The following is a 21,532-nucleotide window of genomic DNA, read 5'->3' as shown; positions in this document are numbered from 1 at the left end:
CTGGGATCAGCAGGAGCAGCTCCTCTGCCTGGAGCCCTGATCTGCTGGGCAGCCCCAGGGCAGGGACCTCTCCCTGACCTCCCAAAACCCCACAGTTCCACCCTTCTCTTTGCTGGAGCTGACGGGGAGCAGCCCCAGTTCTGTCCCTGCACCTTCAGGGAACAGCCTTTCCCAAACCCTTGGATGTCACAGCGCAGTCCTGAGCTCCACCCTGGCAGGACAAGCTGAGCATCCTTCCCACGTGGATGGCAGCCCTCAGGGACAGCCTGGGACCCCTTCCTTCCTTCCTTCCTTCCACAGCTGGGTCTTGCCCAGACCCCCCCCTCTAATGAACCTCAGCAGGCAGCTGCTGGGGCAGGTGCTCCGTTCCCAGAGCACTCCCCTCGTGCCAGCCAGGAATTTTCTCTCTGCAGCCACCAGACTTGCAGGGACTGATTGCCCAGAGGCTGTGAGCCCCATCCTCCCCTGCCTTGTGCTCCCACAGCTGCTCCTGTAAGGTTTCTGCTTAGAGGAAAACCAAGCAAATTTCCCAGAGGATTCCTCTCCCAAAGCCAGTTCTCACAGAAGGTAGTTTTAATCCAAGAGCTGTCTCTTTCCCAGATGAAGAGCCTACAAAAAGCCTTCCACATGCCCAGGGTCCAAAGGGGACCCTCTGTGTGCTCCCCCAGACCCACACCCAGCTCACCTCCCTCCTCCCAGCACGGAGCAAAGGGAACCACAGCCTCCATCCCTCTCCATGGCCACCTCCAGCCTGGAATTCACAGACACCACCCTTGGGAAAGGAGCAGCCTGAGCAATTATTTGCTTAAAGACAAAGCCAGTGTGTTCTCTTTTCCATGTGGGGATCCCGTGTGGCTCCATGAACCCCCTGGCACCGGCAGCCCACGTGCTGCACATTGCAGCAGGGAATTGCAGCTGGATCCTGGGAATAATCTGCAACCGAGACATTGTCTGCTGCAATGTCCTGCAGAGCTTGGTCATAAGCCCTGTTGATGGCAGGCAGCACTGCCTGGTACTCCCTGGAGGCCACATCCAGAGGCTCCTGCTCCTGGATGTCACGGTCCAGGTTGAAAATGAGGGGTGGGTGGTGCCGCTGTGCCGGCCCAGTGCTGCCATCACAGGCCATGGCCCCTCCTAGGGAGGAAATGGGAGACAAACCTTGGAGTCACAGAGGTCTGGGGATCACCTCTGTGTTCCTCACCCACCCAGGATGGCCCATTCCCACCCCATCCAAGAGCATTCCTGAGACCAACCCCAGGCTGCAGCACCACCCTGCAGACACAGCTCACACATCCTTGGGTCTGCTCTTGGCTGAATTAACCTGAGTAGGTTTTCACCTGCCTCTGCAGGGATCTAAGAATTCCAGAAGCCTCTTCCTAGGCTTTAGAACCTCTGGAAGGGCTGCAGTACCTGTGGTGTAGAACGCCTTGTACTGAGCCAGCCGCAGCGCCTCGATCTCGCCCACCTTCCCGGCTGCGCCACTGTTGGGGTGCAGCAGAACCTGCAGAAGGACAGGATAGTTCCTGTCAGCCCATGGCAGGGAAAACCTGCTCCATGAAATCCACTCCCTCCCCAGATGAGCCACATCCCACCCCTGAACACATCCACAGTCATCATTCAGGCCCTGGACTCTGAGCAACCAGCAGAGCTGTGAGTGCTGAAGCTGCTTTGCCTTCCTCCTAATTCTGTCTCACAGCAAGAAAATGAGTAAATAATTCTGAAGGGTATTTAGCCAACAATGAACCCACCACATTAACTGGTGCATTGGCTGGGAAATCTCAAATTGGTGAACTGAAACCACTACGTGAAATTGGTGTTTCTGCCCGGTTTCACACCACCACAGTGAGATGATGGCAGAAGGGCTCCAGGAAACACCAACATCTCCCTTGGACTTTCCTGGCCCTGCAGGACCCTCTGAATTTACCTCCCAGTAAGATGGCAAGAAAAGGATCATAAAGGCTCTGGGACCTTCAGCAGAGCAGGGCAGATTATCATAAAATCACAGAATGGTTTGGGTTGGAAGGGACCCCAAAGCCCACCCAGTGCCACCCCCTCCCATGAGCAGGGACACTTTCCACTGTTGTGGGTTGCTCTAAGTTCCATCCAAACTGGCCTTGGACACTTCCACGGATGGGGCAGCCCTTGGGATAACCTGTGCCAGGGCCTCCCCACCCTTAAAATTAAGAATTTCTTCCTAATATCCAGTATAAATCTCCCATCTTTTACTCTAAAACCATTCCTCCTTGTCCCATCACTAAATGCCTGAGTAATATTTGGGAACCAGGCTGGTCTCAGGTGCTCCGTGTCACCCAGCACCTCGCTGGGTGCTCACAGCTCAGCCAGCAGTGGGGACATCCAAGGGAGCCGAGCCCCAGGCTGGAGCCAGCAGCCAGCCACGAGCTGAGGGTGAGCTCATGGAGCAGAGGGGAAGGTGAGGTGCTGGAACATCACTCCCACATCCCTCCCGTCCGTCTGACTCACCCCGCTGTGCGAGGGCTCCCTTCCCTGACAACAGCCAGGGGTGAGCAGCGAGGCAAGGAGGGAAGGGTGGGTCAAATCTCTCCCTTTTGGTATTTAGGACACTTGATCCACACAGGATGGCTGCTCTGGCACTGGGGAGTGAGGAGACAAGTGAGCTGGACGCTCCAGCAGCTCCTCTCTCCGATAACATCTGCCGCGGAGCCAGTGCCTTCGCTGAGGGATGAGTCACTTGAGGTTTCCTCCCTGGGATTTGAGTTTAAAAGTGATTCAAGAAATTTCCACTGTGCTAAAAATTAGAAACATCTGCTGGAGTTGTAGGCAGCTGCAGTGCCAAGTTTAGTAACAGCACTCCCAGCTGATGAGTGCAGCAGTGCCTGAGCAGGTGCCCGGCACGGAGCCCTGCCCCTCACGGAGCATTCCAGGCACCCTGGGCACCCCGAGGGGTCCATCTCACACTGCCGGGCACAGGGAATTCCAGGCACGCTGGGTACCTTGGGCACCCCGAGGGGTCCATCTCACACTGCCGGGCACAGGGAATTCCAGGCACGCTGGGTACCTTGGGCACCCCGAGGGGTCCATCTCACACTGCCGGGCACAGGGAATTCCAGGCACGCTGGGTACCTTGGGCACCCCGAGGGGTCCATCTCACACTGCCGGGCACAGGGAATTCCAGGCACGCTGGGTACCTTGGGCACCCCGAGGGGTCCATCTCACACTGCCTGGCACAGGGGATGCCAGGCACCCTGGGTACCTTGGGCTCCCCGAGGTGTCCATCCCACCCTGCCTGGCACAGGGAATTCCAGGCACCCTGGGTACCTTGGGCACCCCGAGGTGTCCATCCCACACTGCCTGGCACAGGGAATTCCAGGCACCCAAAGATATCCATCCCATGCTGTCCAGAATAGAGCACCAATGGGCACCATGAGATGTCCATCCACACTGCCTGGCACAGAGCATTCCAGGCACCCTGAGCACCCCGAGGTGTCCATCCCACACTGCCTGGCACAGAGAATTCCAGGCACCCCAACATATCCATTCCACACTGCCTGGCAGAGCATTCCAGGGATCCCAGGCACCCAGAGGTGTCCATCCCATGCTGCCTGGTCTGGATGTAGCCACTATCTCACATGGAACTGGTTGGAACCTCTTCCAAGAAATGCCAGGATTCAGGGTAGGGGTAATTTCTAAATGCTCTCACTTTCTTTTATTGCTCTCAGTTGTAAGGTAAACTATTTGATAAAACATCACCTTTTGTAATTTGGTTGGACCTTTGTGTTTTGGAGGGGAAATAAGAAGGGTGTAAAGTAGAAGAGGTGATGCAGTGTGAGCCTGGTGCAAGGAGGAAGCTCTGCTGCAGAGTGCCCTTCTGCTGACACTTCTTGAGCAGGATAAAAGAGTACAAAGCAGAAATCAGCAAATATTCAAGGCCCTGTGAAGCCAAGGGACCAGGAACTGAACCAATTAATCTGTCTCCAGCCTTAAAGCTTTGCCTACACCTTTAACAGCACGGCTGGGATGCTGCCAAGGGCACTCAAACCTCCCTTCCTACAAACAGCCACGTTCCTAAACCTCTTAAAACCCCACACTTAGAAAATCTGTTATAATTTACTGCATAATTAAGGAGCTTGTTTTGATTCAAGAAACATTCCCAGATCTGGAACTCTTCCATTAATCCATGGCTATTATTTTAATAAATAAAAAATAGAGAAGCGGGGGGGTGGGAAAGCCTTTTCTCTCCTGAAAATTCATTGCTTGAACTTGGTGCTCTGGGCTATTCACATTGAGCTGATGGACAGAGGGATTTACTGCCCCTGGAACCTCGGTGCTCCTTGGAGGATGTGGTCTGTTTTTCCTGCCAACAGCCCTCGCTCTCAGCAGGACCTTGGTGTCACCCCAGCCCCATTCCCGGCTGTGCCAGCACAGCCTGGGACACTGGGACAGCCCACACTGGGAGCTCCAGCGACCCCAATTAGGAAAGTGTGGAAATTGGGCATTGGAGAGAGTGAAGGAGCTGCTTTCAGAGGATTTGTGTCAAGGGAAACCCTGCACAGGGTCACTGTCGGCCGCTCGCAGGCGGGGCTGAGAGGAGAGGAGCCAGGAGGGGACACGGGGGACATGGGGGACACCATCAGCCCAGGGGCTGTGGGGCCCCTCCCAGGGCACCCCACCCCATGGCAGGGTGATCCCACCCCATGGGGGGAATCCCACACAGGAATGGCTGCACCCTGACACCCGGCAAACCACTGATCCCAGCAAACCATCATTCCCAAAAAACACCACTATCAGCAAACCATCATTCCCAAAAAACACCACTATCAGCAAACCACTGCTCCCAGCAAACCATTGCTCCCAGCAAACCTTCATTCCCAAAAAACCACCACTACCAGTAAACCATTGCTCCCAGGAAAACCTCATTCCCAAAAAACCACCACTATCAGTAAACCATTGCTCCCAGTAAACCATTGCTCCCAGCAAACCATTGCTCCTAGCAAACCTTCATTCCCAAAAAACACCACTATCAGCAAACCTTTATTCCCAAAAAACACCACTATCAGCAAACCATTGCTCCCAGCAAACCATCATTCCCAAAAAAATACCACTATCAGCAAACCATCATTCCCAGTAAACCATCGCTCCCAGCAAACCATCATTCCCAAAAAACCAACTCTATCAGCAAACCATTGCTCCCAGGAAAGCCTCATTCTCAGCAAACCATCATTCCTCCAGCAAACCATCATTCCCAGTAAACCATTGTTCCCAGGAAAGGCTCATTCCCAGTCAGTCATTGTTCTCAGGAAAGGTTCATTCCCAGCAAACCATTGCCCCCAGGAAAGGCTCATTCCCAGTAAACCATTGCTCCCAGGAAAACCTAATTCCCAGGAAAGCTTCATTCCCAGTAAACCATTGTTCCCAGTAAACCATTGCTCCCAGGAAAGGCTCACTCCCAGTAAACCATTGTTCCCAGTAAACCATTGCTCCCAGCAGCTCCCAGTGCCCTGCTCCCAGCCCTGCCCGTGCAGAGCAGGGTTAATCCCGAGGAGCAGAGCAGAGCGTGCTGGCCACATCCCAGCCCCTTCCCTGCTCCATCTCCCAGTTCAGCAGAGGGTTCCATAAATACAAAGCAAATACCAAAGCCCTGATGGACACCGAAAGCAAATCCAGGATCCCGCTGGGAGCTGGCTCACGGTGCTTGCAGGAGGGTGTACTTTAAAAGCAAAATCAGGATTTATCCACGGGACTGCTATTAAAGCCACTTTTTTTCTTTTTTTGTTGTTGTTGGTTCTGCAAAAATCTCGTGCAACTCCAAGACAAACGTGTGGTCATCCTGCTTTCCTGCACACGGTGTTTTTTGGGGTGAAAGGAGCTGTGGGATATGGGGCGGGCTGTCCCAATGGAACACTGTCACCCTGGAGCTGGGGGAAGGAGACCTCTGTTGTGTGTGTATCTGGTGCAATAAATAAGTGGGCATAAGGAGGTGGAAGCCCTGGGAGCTGCCCTTGCCCCACTGATGTACCTTTTGGGGTCAGAAAGGTGCTGTGCTGGGCACTGCAGCTGCCACGAGCCTGAGCAGCCCCGGGCTGCTGTCCCTGGGATGACAGACACAGCTCTGAGGCACACAGGAAGGTGCCAAGCTGCAGGCACAGGCATCTCCACCTCTGATCCCAGGTTTGTGAACGAAGCACAAAAAAATCTTCATTAAACCAAAGCCCTTTTGCATTTGTATTTTTAACTTTCCTAGTAGAAAACTGTTATTGCTATTCCCATATTTTTGCCTAAGAACCCCCTAATTTCAAAATTATAACAATTCAGAGGGAGGGGGTTTGCATTTTCCATTCCAAGGAAGGTTCCTGCCTTCCTTAGCAGACACCTGTCTGTTCAAACCAAGACACCCACTCACCGTTTTACCTGCTGTCAGAGGGGGTGGCACCGGGGGTGGCTCTGCCTTACCTTGTGCCCCACATCCGACCAGCCAAAGAGAACTGGGGACACATCCAAGCCATCAAAGTGCCTGTTTGGGGGCAGTGCTGCCCCAGCTAGGGCCACCAGCGTGGGGAAGATGTCCAGGATGCTGGGGAAAGAGGGGACAGTCATCAGAGCGAGGAGTGAGGATCCCTGGAGGGTCTCCCCGGCCTCAGCTGTGCCCCACATCCCTCCCAGGAGAGCTCCCAACAGCTGAAATGGCTGAACCCAGCTCTGTCCCTGGCTTCACCCCCAGCAGTGGCTCAGATTCAGTCAGGATGTGCCTCTCCCTGGGGCAGGGGCACGGGGGAGCAGGGCACTGAACCCCTGACTCCAGGAAGGCAGCAGGTCAGTCACCCTCTGCAGAAAGTGCCACCCAGGGCTTCTCAGGCCAGTGCCAGCAGCTCCTGGTGCCCCAGGAAATGCAGAGTGGCTGTATAGGGCACAGCACGAGCTGCCAGGATGGGACAGCAGAGCCCCAGCAGCCTCCCCAGTGCCAGCCCCAGCCTGGCACAGCCACAGCAGAGTGCCCAGGACTCACCTCGGTCCTTCCTGGGGCAGAGGGACACAGGGAAGGGGCAGATGACCCAAGTCCCTCTGGCTGCCTGGGGATGCAGAGAGGGACAGTCCCTGCTTTGTCACCTGCTGCCTGTGCCCTGGGACCCTGACTGTCCCCACTGGCCCATCCTTGAGGTGTGAAGGAGCTGCAGGGGGTGGGATGGGGATCACCCAGCCCTTCAGAGCCTGGCCACAGGCTGCCCCTCTTCTGGCCACGTGTCCCAGAGGGGTCCAGACTCGACTCCAGTGGGATGGGAACATCCTGCTCACAGCCCCCATGTCCATTCCTCACCCTCCACACCCTGTGGGGCACAAGTTTCTGTCCCCCCAGTGTCACCAACAGCATCTCTGCCTCACAGATGCAGTCACAAGGTGACCCCAGACCTCTAAAAGGAACCACCCACACCAGGGTGTCCCATGGCCCCAAGGGACAGTGGCCAAGTGACACATCACAGCTCTGCCCTGAGGGACCAGGTTGTGGCACAGGAGCTGACACTGGCACTGCTGGTAGGGCTCAACCCACACCCCTCAGGCTACAAAACCCTGTGCCAGCAGCTCAGGGGGCTTGGCTGGGGCAAGGAAATTGCTACAGGAGGGAAAAGCACCAGGAATTGGGGTCACCAGGGTGCTGCCCTGGTCCTGCCACTGTCACCATGGTCCTGCCACCACCATGGTCCTGCCCCTGGGTGGCCACTGTCACCATGGTCCTGCCACCACCATGGTCCTGCCACCACCACGGTCCTGCCCCTGGGTTCCTCCTGCCTGCAGTGTGGTGGCAGCTGTGTGAGCAGAGAGAGGAAAGAGCCCTGGGCTCACCAGCCCCCGTTCTCCCACTGAAGGAGTTTTCATTTAGCTGCTAAGAGACAGAGAGAACAAATAAGAACAAACACTGCTGCGAGCCGGGAGGCGCCCAGAAAATCCTGGCTCTCCACTGCAACCCCTGCAGGCACCTTGCTGGGGCACAGCAGCTCACCTGGGCAGCCTGCCCCTGGTGCCCAGCACCCCCAGCTCCCAACTGCATGCACGTGGATGGTCCCAGGCAGCCCTGCCCCAGTGGATGGAACCTCTGGAAAACAACACCGGGCTGGGAGAACAACATGACTGAGGGCAGAGGTGGTGGAAGGTTTCTCCAGCCATGGGCAGGTGTAACCCAAGGAAAAAAGCAGGAAAAATAGGATTTTGGTCAAAGCTGGCATCAAAGCAAAGGCACCAGTGGGCACATCCTGGCACCTGAGGGAAAGAGAAAGCCACGCTGCCAACCCTTGCCCTGGCAAGAGAGATTTGACACATAAAGCCACTCCAGCATCCTGCTGCCACCTGAACATCAAGGAAAAGGGCCTGGCAGTGCCCAGGGACAGCAGCTCCTGCCTGTGGGACAGGACAGCACCCTGTCCCCCAGGCAGGACGGGCTGGGAGCGCTGCCCTGCCGTGGCGCTGAGCACCCCGGGCACCATGTGGCACAGAACACTGCCTGGTGTGCGGGCAGCTCTGCCCACACCCCCCAGCTCAGCCAACCCAGCTGCCAGCACAGCCAGGATGGTGCAATCTCCTCCTCACCACCCTCCTGACCTACTTCTTCCATGCCCTACTTCAGGTTGGGGCAGGGAAGGGCAGGAGCACAGTGGGTGGCTCTGACAATTAAACATAATTAAGAAAAGCAGAGCAGGCAGTTTTGTGCAGAGCCCAGCGTGCAGGTGCTGGTCTGTGGTGAGGCATCGGCGTTTCTGTGCTGGCTGCAGCTCCCTGGCCCCCGGGCACCTCACCCTCGCTCACCCCTGCGCTCCCTGGCCAGGCAGCACACGGAGCCACGAGGGCCTGAGCAGCTCCAGCAGCCTCTGTGCCCCAGCCGGGTGTTTCCATAACCCCAGGGGAGGAGGAGATCCCTGCAGATGGGCAAGGCCCTGCCCTGCCCAGCCCCGGCTCTTCCCGGGGATCCCACCTGGCCGAGTGCACAGGGCTCCCAGCCCCTCCTGTTTCATTCCCTCCCCAGCTTCTCGCTCTTCCCCATCAGCTGGGGGGGTTTCAATGTCCCTGTTGCACGTGCTGGTCTGTGGGGGCTGTCCCCGAGGGGACAGAGGCACAGAGAAAAGCCACCTGTGCTGTGAGCACCTCCATGTCCCTCTGTGTCCCTCCACATTCCCTGTCCCACCTCAGGCCATGGCTGGTAACACTTTCCTGAGCATGACCCATCACTCACGCCCCCCAGGCTGGTTCAGTGCTGCTCCCAAAGTGGGGGTGCCCCTTCCTGATGCCAGAGCACCACCCTGCAGAGCTGGGCCTGGCCCCTGGCAGTGCCAGGCTCTGCTGGGGGGACACCAGCTGGGTGTGACTCCTGGGGAGCACCCGGAGTGCTGCACCTGCCTCTGCTGGATTTCTAGATTTCCAGCTGTCCAACCTGCCCGACTGGAGCTGGGAAAGGCAGGAGATAAGATCTCTGAGGAGATAAGCAGAATTCCTGGGCTTGGAGGCAGAGACAGGGGGAGGGGATGGGCCCTGATCCTGCACACGCTGCCCCAGCTGCCCGAGGGCTGGCAGCTCTGCCCCACAGCCCATGGATTCGGAGGTGAAGCCACGGGGTGCTACGTGCTCCCCATCCCCTCCACCAGACACCAGTGACTCAGCTTATGGCTCAAACATTCCCTTGCCTGCAAAAATCCAGCTGCCAGAGCTGCCCTCGGGCTGTGGAACGAGTGAGTGTCTCCAGCTTATCTCCCGGACCTTGGAAACACCCAGCACTGCCCCAGGGCCCACCAGTCAGGACCTGCTTCCAGCAGCTGGGACATTCTTTCCCAACACGCAGCAACCCCTCAGCCCCACCACCCTGTGTCCCTCAAGGATGAAAGGGGACAGGGCATCCCAATTCCCAGTAACCCCAAACCCCCCAGCCTGACCCCAGCACCATGGGGACCCATCAGGGATGAAAGGGGACAGGGTATGCCAATTCCCAGTAACCCCAAACCCCCCCAGCCTGATGGGGACCCATCAGGGATGAAAGGGGACAGGTCACCCCAATTCCCAGTAACCCCAAACCCCCCAGCCTGACCCCCAGCACTGACGGGACCCCTCAGGGATGAACAGGGACATTCCCCCCGCTCTGCCCCAGGCTGTGCCCCACAGCTGCTGCCCAGGAGGGCTGCAAGGAGAGGTGCAGGCTGCACATGCAGGGGTGCAAATGCTGCAGGGAGAGGGGCAGCACAGAGCCTCCCCTTGCCCTCCCTGGCGAGGAGGGGCAGCGCCCTTGCCCCGGCCGCATCCTGCAGGGATTGCCAGCGCCACCTCTGCTCACAACCGCACCCAGCTCCGCAGAAAGCCATTCACAGACCGCAGAGCCTGGGCCTGCTCCTCGCTGGGGAGAGAGAACATCGTCATCTTTTAATTATGGCGGGCCCTTGGCCGCCGCGGCCAGGAGCACACCAAGCCCGGTGGCTGCAAGCGCCAGCCCTCCGGCCTCACAAAAAGCCCTTTCAGCTCCTCTCAGCTGAACCATTAAGCCTTGGGAGAGGACAAAAGTACAGTCTGGCACAAGGCAGGGCACGACCAGAGCAGGCTGCTGCTGCCAAAAGCCAGGTGATGTCCTGGGTGGCAGCGTGGGTATGGGGGGTCCTTCCAAATGGGGCCAGCCCGCTCCCCGAGGGGCTCTCACCTGAGGAGAGCGTGGCTCGTCCTCCTGGCAGGGACACGGCCAGGCCAGTACACCAGGGCTGGCACCCTGTGCCCTCCTTCCCAGGTTGTTTGCTTCGCTGAGCTCCCACCTGCAGGAGAACAGGGCAGTGCTCAGCATGCTGCTGATGCTGGAAAACCTCCTGAGCCTGGAGCTCCCCTGGGAAAGGAACTGTTCAGAGGCAGAAATGGTGTAAGTTTGCCCAAAGGAGGGTGGTTTCACTGGGCCACGGAAGGGAGAAGAACTACAGGAGTTTTTCAAAGGGAAAGGGAAAAGAAAGGCGTCTCAGCTGGGCACTGGTTTGTGTTTCTCTGCTCCAGTGAGTGATGAGAAGTGCAGCAGCTGCCAGAGCCATTGCATTTCCATCCCCTTTCGATGCCAGGTGAGAGAATGGAGCAGGCAGGAAATGGAGGAATTTATTCCAGGGGCTTCTGTCCCCTGCAGGGCTCAGCACCAACAGCCCCCCCTCCCCCGGCTGCTGGAAACCTGCCTCATTAAAAATACCATCCTGCTAATAACCCTCCTGCCAGTTAATGAACCTGATCCATCCTTTCCCTGACAGCACCCAAAGCACTCCGCTCTGCCCCTGGATTTGAGATGCACAGGGAAGCTGCCCAGTCCCTCCCTCCACCTGCAGTGCTGAGCAGTGGGGCTGGGGTGCTGAGCACCAAAACTGGGGTGCTGAGCCCCGAAATGGGAGCACCAAGCATCAAAAGGGCTGCAAGGGGGCTGGAGAGCCTCTGCCTTGGCTGCAGCCCAAAGGGCCCCAGGCAGCTGGAGGGGGAAGGGGTTGGGAATGGGGCAAAGAGAAAATCCCAACGCGATTCAAGGAGCAAACTTCCCAGGAGCAGCCTTTGTGCGCTGCCTTTCAGCGTGCGCATGGCAACGGCACTCGCCCCGAGCCATTTCCTCGGGGCACAGCCAAGAGAGCCCCTGGGCTGTCCCCAGCCCGGCCCGGCCTCCCAGAGCCCTGCCCGATGCCACCGGCCGATCCAAGCCCCCAGACAATGCTGCCGTGCCCACAGGACACCAGTGGCACAGGTGCCACAAGGACTCGCCCAGGGAAAAGGTTTCTGACCCTGGCACGGGCTGAGCACATCCCCAATCGCTCCCATTCCCCACCCAAAGTTTTGGTGTTTCCCCCAGCCACCCCAGGAAACCACAGCAATTACAGCAATTAATATCAAGCCCCATCTCTGCACGTAAATGAAAAAAACTCATCCTCCGGGATGCGTTTGCAGGGTTTTTCCATGCGTGGCCAGGGGTCTCTGGAAGGACATCAGACGGATATTTCCTGACCAAGCCACCCCAGCACCTCTGGCTGGTCAGGTCAGAGCAGCCTGGGAATGAGGTCACATTAACACTTTGGGAAGTAAACAGGGCTGAAACACCCAAACCCAACCAGGGAATTTTCTCCAGAGTGGGGATGATGCAGCCCTGCTGCTGTGGGGACTTTCCAGGCTTTCCAGGAAAGCTGAACTGTGCATTCCCGTGGCGGGATGAAAACCTTGGTCCCACCACACACACAGCAGGTCCTCAGCACAGGGACACCAGGTCTGGAACTTCCCCAACCTGCCTCAAAACATCCCAGCATCACATCCCCAAAATGTTTTTCTCTCTCCCAGTATCCCCTCCTTGCTGGACTTTTGACCCCAGGGTGGGAGATGAGTTTTTGGGGCTGTGGGAAGCACAGAGACAGGGGCAGCACACACAGATGTGCTGCTCTCTCCCAACTGCAGTGACCACCTGAAATCAGTGGAAAACATCCCTGGAATTTAGGGTTGGACCCTAAAACAAAAGATGGAACTGCAGGAAACATATAGAAAAACGAAGAAACATATAGAAACATATAGAAATATGTAGAAGCATAGGAACATGCAGAAACATGTTGGAAATGTATAGAAACATGTTAGAAACATATAGAAGCAGGTAGAAACATGCAGAAACATGTTGGATATGTAGAAAAACATGTTAGAAACATATAGAAATATGTAGACATGCAGAAACAAAAACATAGAGACATGTAGAAACTCAGAGACATATAAACATGTTGAAACAGAGAAACGTAGAGACATGTAGAAACATGGAGAAACACAGAGAAACATGTTGGAAATATACTGAAACAGGCAGAAAACATATAGAAACATGTTAGAAACACACAAAAACATGTAGAAATGTACAAAAACATGTTAGAGACATATAGACACATGCAGAAACAGAAACATATAGAAGCATGTTAGAAACATATAGAAACACGTAGAAATATGCAGAAACACGTTGGAAAATTATAGAAACATGTTAGAAACATATAGAAACATGTAGGAAGGTATAGGAACACATAGGAACATAGAAACAAGTAGAAACATTTGGAGACACACAGAAACATACAGAAACACATGAAAACACATAGAAATAAATAGAGCCGGGAGCAGCCTGTCGCCCCCTGCCCTCCCACTCCTCGGGGCTTTTCCCTGACCGGGAACAACGCCCCCGGGCTGGCAAGGCCGAGCATCCCAGCCTGGCATCCCCGGGCAGTGCCAGCCCAGCCGGCTTTCCAAACAGCCGTGCAGCCACCAGGGAGGCGGCAGGGATGTTTGCAGCCAGCTCGGAGCGCTCTGCCAGCCCGACCTCGTCCGTCGCTCCCGGCAGGAGGGAGCCGGGTGCTCTGCAGGGCACAGGGGCTGGGAAGGGGCCGTGTTTGGCTCGCCCTGTTCCCGAACGCTGCAGTTTCTGTACCATCTGCTCGGGCTTGTGACCGTGGGTTGCTCAAGAGCAACAACCCGGGGCCGGCAGCGGGGTTTGTTTACTAGAAAATTAAGGTTACGATTCCATCGCCGGGGCCAGGAGAAGGAAGCGATCTGGGAATGGGACTCAGCCAGCGCTGTTTGCACAGGGAATGGCCATGGTGCCGTGGCCAGGGTGTCAGGAAGAGGAGAAGGATGACCCTGAGTGCTGACCCCGGGCACGGGGAGCCGAGCCTGGCACGTTAACACCGCGTAATACAAGCAGAAGTGGGAAACGCCTGACTCATGAATGTTTCTGGCTGCCCCGGCTGAAATAAACCCACCAAGCAGATGGCTTGGCCGGAAAAGTAGGAAAGAGTGAAAAAAAAAAAAAAAAACAACCCAAACAAAACAAAACAAAAACCCAACAAAACGGTGGAGAGAAAGAAAAGCAAAGTGCCGGGGTATGGGGAGGGTGGTGGGTGCTCTGCTCTGGGCAGGATGGGCTGGGGGCTGTGAGACCCTGATGGGCAGATAGCAACACCCCACCTCCAAACCAGCACACTCACCCCAAGCTCCGGGGTAATGGGGACCCCAGCCCACCCCCCGCAGCAATTCTGGGGGAAACTTGACTGTTTCCCCCAGAAAAAAAAATAGTGCTGGGGTGTGTTGAAGCCCAGGGCAGCAGCCAGGGAAATGCCTGGGTTAGGGTTATAACTGTGTCCCCTCGGTGGGCAGTGAGGGCTTTGTGGAGCAGCCCCCCTGTGCCCCCCGGGACTGGGATCCCCCCCACGCTGCCAGGTTACCTCTCTGCCTCTGCCAGGCACCCACGAATGGCCCCAGGCGTCCTGCCAGCTCACACTTCTGTGCCCAGGGGCCATTGTCACCTGCAAGAGAAAGAAATGTCCCCATGAGAGACACCAGCACCACAGGGGACACCCACAGTGGGGGGGGGGTAAGCAAGGACAAGTGACCCTTCCACCCCTCTTTGCCACCCCTGTGATGCCTCCCCACACAAGCAAAAGCAGCTGGTTGATGGATTTTGGTTTTTAGCAGTTTGTTTGCAGGGGCTGGAGGGCAGCCAGGTCAGGGCAGGGGGGGCACGGCGCCACCAGCTCGGGGTGTTAATGAGCGGCCGAGCGGTTCCTGTCATCAGGAGCAAGACATCCTCATTAGGGAGGCTGCTCAGCACAGGGAGCGGATTTGGGCTTCTTAACGAACACGAGGATTTGTGGTTTAATTAGTCATGGCCCCACCACTTCGGCCCCGCAGCCCGAGGGGGGTGGCATGGTGGGCATCACCCAGCTCAGTGGCCACTGCAGCCTGGGACCCCCAGTCCCCACGCTGGGACCACTCCCCACCCACAGAGCAATGGGAGCATCGAGGGCAGGGGACACCGAGGGCAGGGGACAACGAGGGCAGGGACACCGAGGGCAGGGGACACCGAGGGCAGGGGACAAACACAGGTCCTGCCCCCGCTCCAGGTGCAGTCCCAGTGTCACCCCCAGCCCGTTCTCCTGCAGTACCTGTGAACCACAGCAGCGTGCTGCCCTTCCCCAGGCTGTCAGCCGCCTCCTTTATCCGTGCCACCAGCGCGTCCATCTGGCCCAGGGAGGCTCCGTAGATGCCCCTGCCCGGAGCGGGGGGCAGCGGGGGGGACAACGGGACGTGCATATGGGCCAGGGCCAGGTAGAGGAAGAAGGGACGTCCTCTGTCACTGCACAGGGGACAGAGGGAGAGTGTTCAGCCTCCAGGGGAAGGCAGTGGCAGGGGGTTTTTGGGGTGGTGGCACTGCTGAGCCTGGGGACACAAACCAGTGGTCCTTCCACTCCTGCCTCTGCCGCAGCTCCTTGGGGGAAAACACCCCATGCACACCACCCAGCTCCAGGTGCCCCTCTCCTTACAGGGAGGAGGCTTGGCTGAGCTGAGCCACTTCTCCCCTGCTCCTGCTTAAACCTCTCCCCACTGTCCCCCTGTTGTCAACTGTGCCCCCATTTGGGGTGGATTTGCCCCTTCCTCCATCTCCATCGGCCAAACACTGCACGCTGCTGCGCCCACACACCTCAATCCCCTCTCTCAGAGGGCCCATTTTGGCCTTTTCTCCCCCTCCCCAGCAGGTGCCCGGCCTCGTGGTGCTGGGGGCAGGGGATGTGGCACAGCAGGCCACCCCCACACCCGGGCACAGCCCGGGCAGTGCCAGCAGCCCCGCGGCACGTTCACCGCCGCGCGCTGCCCCGCCGCCCGCTCGCTCCTAACTCAGCACAGGACACGTCCTGTTTGCTTGTTTACAGCTATATTTATCTGCTCCAACGAGGCCTGCTCTTCCTCAGGGACTCGGAGGGGAAGGGTGGGATGGCCAGCGGCGAGGAGGGGCCGGATCCTGGGGACGTGTCCCGGCTGGCGCACGCGCCGGGCTCGGCCGCCCCATCGCTGCCTCCTGCGAGCCGAGCTCTCGGCCCTTCCAGCGTGAGTGTCGGCACTTCCTTCCTCTGCCCGTCACCCACCTGGCGTGGAAAATGAGTAAACCCATCCTGCCCGGAGCTGCTGCATCCCCCATGGCGCTGGAACCCCACAAAAGGTTTCCTCAAAATGCCCTCTTCGTCTTTCCCCAAAAACGATGTTTTAAAAGCACACAACCCTTTTAGAGGACACCAGAAGAGCCTCGGTGCCTCCTCCAGCAGGAAGCCAAGCCATAGACACCCCAAATCTGAGCCATGGGGTTCTGATTTGGGGTGTCCATGGTGTTCACATCCATCTCCCCTGAGTCTCCCTGGCACCCTGCCCATCCCTGCAGGACGTGGGGGTCAGGAGAGCTCAAGTGCCCCTTGCAAACGGCTGCTGTGAGACCTCTTCCCATGGGATGTCAGAGCCCCTGGAGGAGGGAAAGCTGCTTCCCCTGGCTCCAGCATCCAGATGGACTCGTGGCTGTGATGCCCAGCCGAACACCCCTCTCATTTGCCACACGGACACCTCAGAATTGTCCTGAAGATCAGGCAAACATTTAATCAATAACTGAAGACAGCAGTCCCTGACTTTTGCTCCCACACTCGCTTGTGCTCCAGCAGTGCCACGTCTCACTGTCACAAATTGCTCAACCTTGACTGGTTAAAAAAACACCGAGATGGCAAATCCGGTGTTCTTTTGTTGCCCTGTAATGAATGAGTCAGGCAGGGGAAAACTGGAATAAGCCATCAAAGGGAGGGGAAGAAAAGGCAGGCACCTGCTTAATCCTGTTCTCCATGAACACAGATAACCCCAACACACTTCTGGGAGCTTAAAGGTTTTTCCTATTAACCCAGAGCTTACACCCTTGGTTTCACAGCCACAAAGCACCCTGGCAGCCCAGAGGGGTGGGGGTTTGGCAGGACAAGGGGTTGCTGCTGCCCCACAGCCCAGAGCCTGGGTACCCTCAGCATCCCAAACGTGGCCAAGTCCAATCCCAAATCCACGGCCAATCCTTGGTACTCAAAGGGACAAACTACAGGTTTTATGCAACAAAACAGCGCCCAGTTTTATAAAGAGCCATTTCCCCATGTGCTGCTCCCTGCCCAGCCCTTCATTCACCTCTGTTACACAAACCTTACCCCAAGGACCCGCCTTCCCTGGGCCTGCGTTATCCCGGGATGCAGGCAGGGGATGGGCTCAGGCAGAGCTGCCCGGCAGCGCTTCCTCTCCTCACTCTGCAGGGAGGCATTTTGCAAAGTCACAGCTCGTAATCCGCCAATAATGGGGATTAAAATTACACAACCCGTCAGCAGGGCTCGGGGGCCCCATTCGGAGGAGCCACTTTGCTCCTCGGGGACAAACACAGCCGGGCACCTCCTGTGCTCTGAGGCTGGGGGAGGCAGATCCTGAAGCCCAGCGATCTCGGAGTGCTTTATCCACAAAATTGATCCAATCTCACACACGGGGCGTGTTCAAACACCTCTGGGCGCTGTTCTGGTCCCACCCTGACACCACTGCCAGCACTTCACACCCATGGATGCACCTCCACCACCCCATTGCCACCTCATCCACAGGGATGCAGGGATGGACAGACCATGGCTGGCCTCCCTCCCATCCCCACCAGCCTTGACATCATGCACATTCCCCCCAGAAGAAGGCACAGCCCCACTCAAAGGCTTTGACTTTCCCCAAAAACATGGTTTTAAAAACACACGACCCTTTTAGAGGACACCAAAAGAGCCCCAGTGCCTCCTCCAGCAGGAAGCCAAGCCACGGACACCCCAAATCTGAGCCATGGGGCAACACCCATCTCCCCTGGCATTGCACCAGGGCGATGCAGAGGAGTCCTGCAGTGACCCAGGAGCTCTGCCAGCTAAGGGGACAGGCAGGGGACAGTGGGTGGCCCTCACCTGGCCCTCTGGATGAACCGCTCTGCCTCCTCTGCGTAGCGCCTGGCCAGGCTGCCGAGCTCCACGGGCTGCTGGACGATGGTGACATTCTCAAAGAGAGGCAGGGCAACCTCTGTGTAACAGTCCTTCCTCGTCACCCTGCTGGGAAGAGCCACCCCAAGCTTGTTACCAGAGCAGGCACGGAGCCCGGCTGATCTCCTGGCTTCCAGACAGCCAAGGGAGGGAGGGAGAACAAGGGAGCAGTGCCAATGTCCCCATGGCACAGGGGGCTCCCAGCCTGCAGCGGGAAAGTGGGTGCACAGAGCATGAGGGGAGGTGACCACAGCCAAGGGCAGCCCTCAGGGCTGGGGACACTGCTGCCAACACCCACCTCCCTGTGCCAGCACTGGCACCCCGTGCCCCGTACCTGGCAGCGCTGCTGTGCTGTGGGCAGGGCGGGCAGGGTGGCAGGTTGTAGCCAGGGGTGTCAGTGCAGCCCATGTCGTGGCTGTAGGGGATCCCAAAGTAGTAGTCGAAGCCTGAGAGGCAAGTGAGGGGGTCAGCAGGGTCACGGTGGCCACAGGGCCCTCAGCCCTTCCCGCTGGCACAGCCCTTACCACGGGAGTTGGGGTGATGGTGGCCGTGGTGTCCCAGGTGCCACTTGCCTGCATGGAAGCCACAGAACATCATTTCAGAGGTGACACAGCTCTGGCCACCAGCAGCCCTCACCCACAAGGTGCCCGCAGCGCTGGGGGCTTTAATCAAGCTACAAGAAAGGTTCCTTGTTTGTGCTGGCTGCCATTCCAGAATGTCGTCTATTTTTGCAGAAAACCCAGAAAAAATGCATAAGGTATCTCATGCCTGTGCAAAGCAAGTGTTTCCAGCCTTAAAAGGCTCTTTCATGTGTTTGTGTTCTGAGCAGGCTTCCTCACCCCTCCCCAAACCCAGCTTCATCCTCTGACCTCCGGCACGCGCTTGCTCCCACCGAATGCGCCGATCCAAGAGGGAGAACTGCAAAAACTGGGGGGGAATGGAGAAACACAGGGATTTTCTGCCAGCACAGCAGCAGGAGCTGCAGGTGCAAAGGGTTTGTGCAAGCTGAGGGGGACCCACAGTGACAGGAGGGTGCCCAAAGCCACCAGGCCAGCGGCACTGCCCATGGTGCAGGATGCAGGGTGGCAGAGCCAATCCTGTTTGCTAAGGAACACCCAGCACATTCCTCGGGAGATAAAGCAATGAGAGATTAAATGGAGAAGTCTGGATTTCCAGCAGCACCATTGGAAAGGAAGATTTTAAGCTTGGCATTGCAAAATCCAAGGGGGATGTGTGAAATCTCTCTCACGTGATCCTTTAGATTTCCCTTTCACTGCCAGCATTTCACACAAGTACCTCCTCTGCAAGGGCACCTTTGTCACCCTCTGCCACCTGCCCTGCTGCCCCTGGCGCTCTGGGCATTACCTATAGCCCCTGTGCTGTAACCAGCCTCCCTCAGGACCTCGGCCAGGGTGGTCTCGTTGAGGGGGAGGCCCCCAAGAGAGGAGATGGCGAAGTTGTGGGTGACCCCGTTGCGCACCCCCAGGCGCCCCGTGAGCAGCGAGGCGCGGGACGGGGAGCACGTGGAGGCAGCTGAGTGGAAATCCACAAACCTGCAAAATGAAAAACCCTTCAACTCACCAGACCCTGTGTGCTCCAACACTGCCCTGCCCCTCCCTGCTCCCCTGGACACCCCCCCTTTCGCTCTGGGGGTGAGGGTGAGGAGTGGCAGATGAAGGTTCCAGCAGGGATGGATGGACCTGCACCAAAAGGTGTCAGGCTCTGGCTGCCCTCCCCATGCACCCAAACCCACACCAACAAAATTCCCTCACCTGCCAGTCCTGCAGGGCTGAATTCCCCTGTGCTGCAGGACAGAGTAACCAGGGATGCAGGGTGAGGGCAGAGAAGGGGGGCAGACATTACCTTGTTCCTTCAGCAGCCAGCTGATCCAAGTGCGGGGTCTCCTTCGTCTCTGCCCAGTTGGCACCCAGATCCCCCCAGCCCACATCATCAGCCAGGATGACAATGAAGTTGGGCTGCCTGCTCACCACACAGGGAGCCCAGAGTCCCACCAGCACCGGGGTGAGCACCAGAACTGCCCATGGGGACAGGGGTGGGGTCCCCATGGTGCCACACGTCCCCTCCTGCCCGCGTTGCAGCACTGTTTCTCTTCCCCACACTGCCCCTGCTGTGTCCCTGTGGATGCAGCTGAGCTTTCCAGGGGCTCTGTCCCTTCCTCAGCTGGTCTGTGGGGCTGGAGCAGGGCTGGGGTCTGGGTTTGCTCCCTTGGCTGCCGACCGAGCTGCGACACCTCCTCCGTCTTTCACACCCAGGCACAGCCGATATTCCCGAAATCGGCGCCAGCAAAGGTGTTATTCTTAGAAGTCAAAAAACACCCTTTGAAGTCACTGTCACCCTATTTATATCTTTCCTTCCTTCCTGGTAAATATCTAATTAGACACCAAACTGAAGTGGTATTTTCCCCTCCAGGAGCGGCTTCGATCCGCGACAGCTCCACTCCCCTCGCCGCAGCCAGAGGGATGTTTGTGTCCAAAAATGGCTCCTTCCCTGCAGGCTGAGCCCCCCAACCCTGGGTGGAGAAGAAGCTGCTGGGGCTCTGTCAGTCCATCCTTCACCTGGTTACGGCATCCCCTGTGCAAGGGAAACAAAATGGTCAGGACAGGGGAGTGCTCCTGCACCCCAGCCTGGGGCAAAGCAGCTTCTCCAGACACCAGGGTAAAACACCTTCTCCAGACACCAAAGCTTTGCCTTTGAACTTGTTCTGCTGCCTGGCTCACAATGGCTCAGCTGGAAAGGACTGGGAATGCAGAGTGCCCCTTTCCTGCCCCCACTGCTCAGGCTGGGATGGTTTCCCCTGCTCCTGCCATCCCCTGCTCCCTCCTGCTTGCCAAAGGCTTTCTCCCGAGCGCTGCAGCCCCATGAGGGGTTCATACAGGTCCCTGCCCTCGTTTGTGACAACTGGCAAGTGTCTGAAGCTCACTGTCTGAATTTAGTTCTGCTCCCTCTGCCTCACAGCTGCCAAGCAGGGAGCACAGCCCGGCTGCCAGAGGGAGCTGCCCCAGAGGTGGGGAGGCAGGAATCCATACAAAGCCAGAAGGCAAAACCCCCAGCAACAGCCAGGATTAAGCACATCCAGCTGCTTAGGGCAGGATTTGGCCTCCAGAGATGGAAAGGTTCAAGGACAAAGCCTCCAAAGACCGATGGCAGGGATGGAGCTGTGGCAGAGCTCCACGGAGCAGATGGAGCTGTGGAATACGATGTCTTGAACACAAAGTTATGGCCAAAGGGGGATGAAGCTGCAGAGATCTGCCAAAACCCTGCTGGGTCCTGCACCAGGAGCTGTGCACTGGCTGTGGGATGGCCAGGACCCAGCTGTCCCCAGCAGGTACCAACAACTCTTGGGCAGGAACATGGCATGAGGGATGCAGCTCCCATGGGATGGCCAACACAGCCAGGCAGGACAACACCCATTAACACAGAGAGGGAGAGCAGGGAAGACAATACTGGGAAACAGAAGAGAAGAACAGGACAGGAGGAGGCAGGAGAGGGAATATGATGAGCCCCATCTGTAGGCCAAGTGGTTTGTAGCTTGCAAAGTAAATTATTCCCAGGTTTTGCTGTTCACATCTTTAAAAGCTTTGGGCTGTCACTTGGATCAGCAGCTCCTGGGCTGTCAGCAGAGCATTGCAGTGATCAGAGATGTGGCTCCATTCATAATTCATAGCCCAGAGTGTTAATTTATGAAGCCTGGAGGCTCTCGG

The 21,532-nt window shown here is 57.3% G+C and overlaps 1 protein-coding gene across 2 annotated transcripts; it reads right to left on the bottom strand.

The window, feature by feature from the left end:
- Positions 1-561: 561 nt before the first annotated feature.
- ARSG (arylsulfatase G) lies at positions 562-20,399 on the bottom strand. 2 transcript variants are annotated; one of them, XM_041409137.1, is made up of 11 exons: positions 19,674-20,399; positions 19,176-19,363; positions 18,335-18,382; positions 18,145-18,256; positions 17,739-17,879; positions 14,910-15,100; positions 14,190-14,270; positions 10,643-10,751; positions 6,430-6,550; positions 1,411-1,501; positions 562-1,134 (listed from the first exon to the last, which is right to left on the bottom strand). In XM_041409137.1, exons 1-11 carry the CDS (start codon positions 19,874-19,876, stop codon positions 806-808), a joined length of 1,614 nt encoding a protein of 537 aa, XP_041265071.1. In that variant the 5' UTR covers positions 19,877-20,399; the 3' UTR covers positions 562-805. The 2 variants fall into 2 exon arrangements, with proteins under 2 accessions (XP_041265071.1, XP_041265072.1); XM_041409138.1 differs by having other exon boundaries at positions 17,739-17,876.
- Positions 20,400-21,532: the final 1,133 nt, after the last annotated feature.

The sequence above is a fragment of the Onychostruthus taczanowskii genome, unplaced genomic scaffold (assembly GCF_017590055.1).
Source record: "Onychostruthus taczanowskii isolate IOZ18803 unplaced genomic scaffold, ASM1759005v1 scaffold30, whole genome shotgun sequence".
Classification (NCBI taxonomy): domain Eukaryota; kingdom Metazoa; phylum Chordata; class Aves; order Passeriformes; family Passeridae; genus Onychostruthus; species Onychostruthus taczanowskii.
Note: the sequence above shows the minus strand (reverse complement) of the source record. Positions and strands in the feature narration are given on the sequence as shown.

Coding starts and splice junctions, on each gene's coding strand:
- ARSG (XM_041409137.1), bottom strand. CDS start 19,876: ATGGGGACCCCACCCCTGTCCCCATGGGCAGTTCTGGTGCTCACCCCG. Junction 18,383..19,175: donor TTACAGCACAGGGGCTATAG/GTAATGCCCAGA, acceptor GCTTCCATGCAG/GCAAGTGGCACCTGGGACAC. Junction 6,551..10,642: donor ACGAGCCACGCTCTCCTCAG/GTGAGAGCCCCT, acceptor CTCTTTCCCCAG/CATCCTGGACATCTTCCCCA.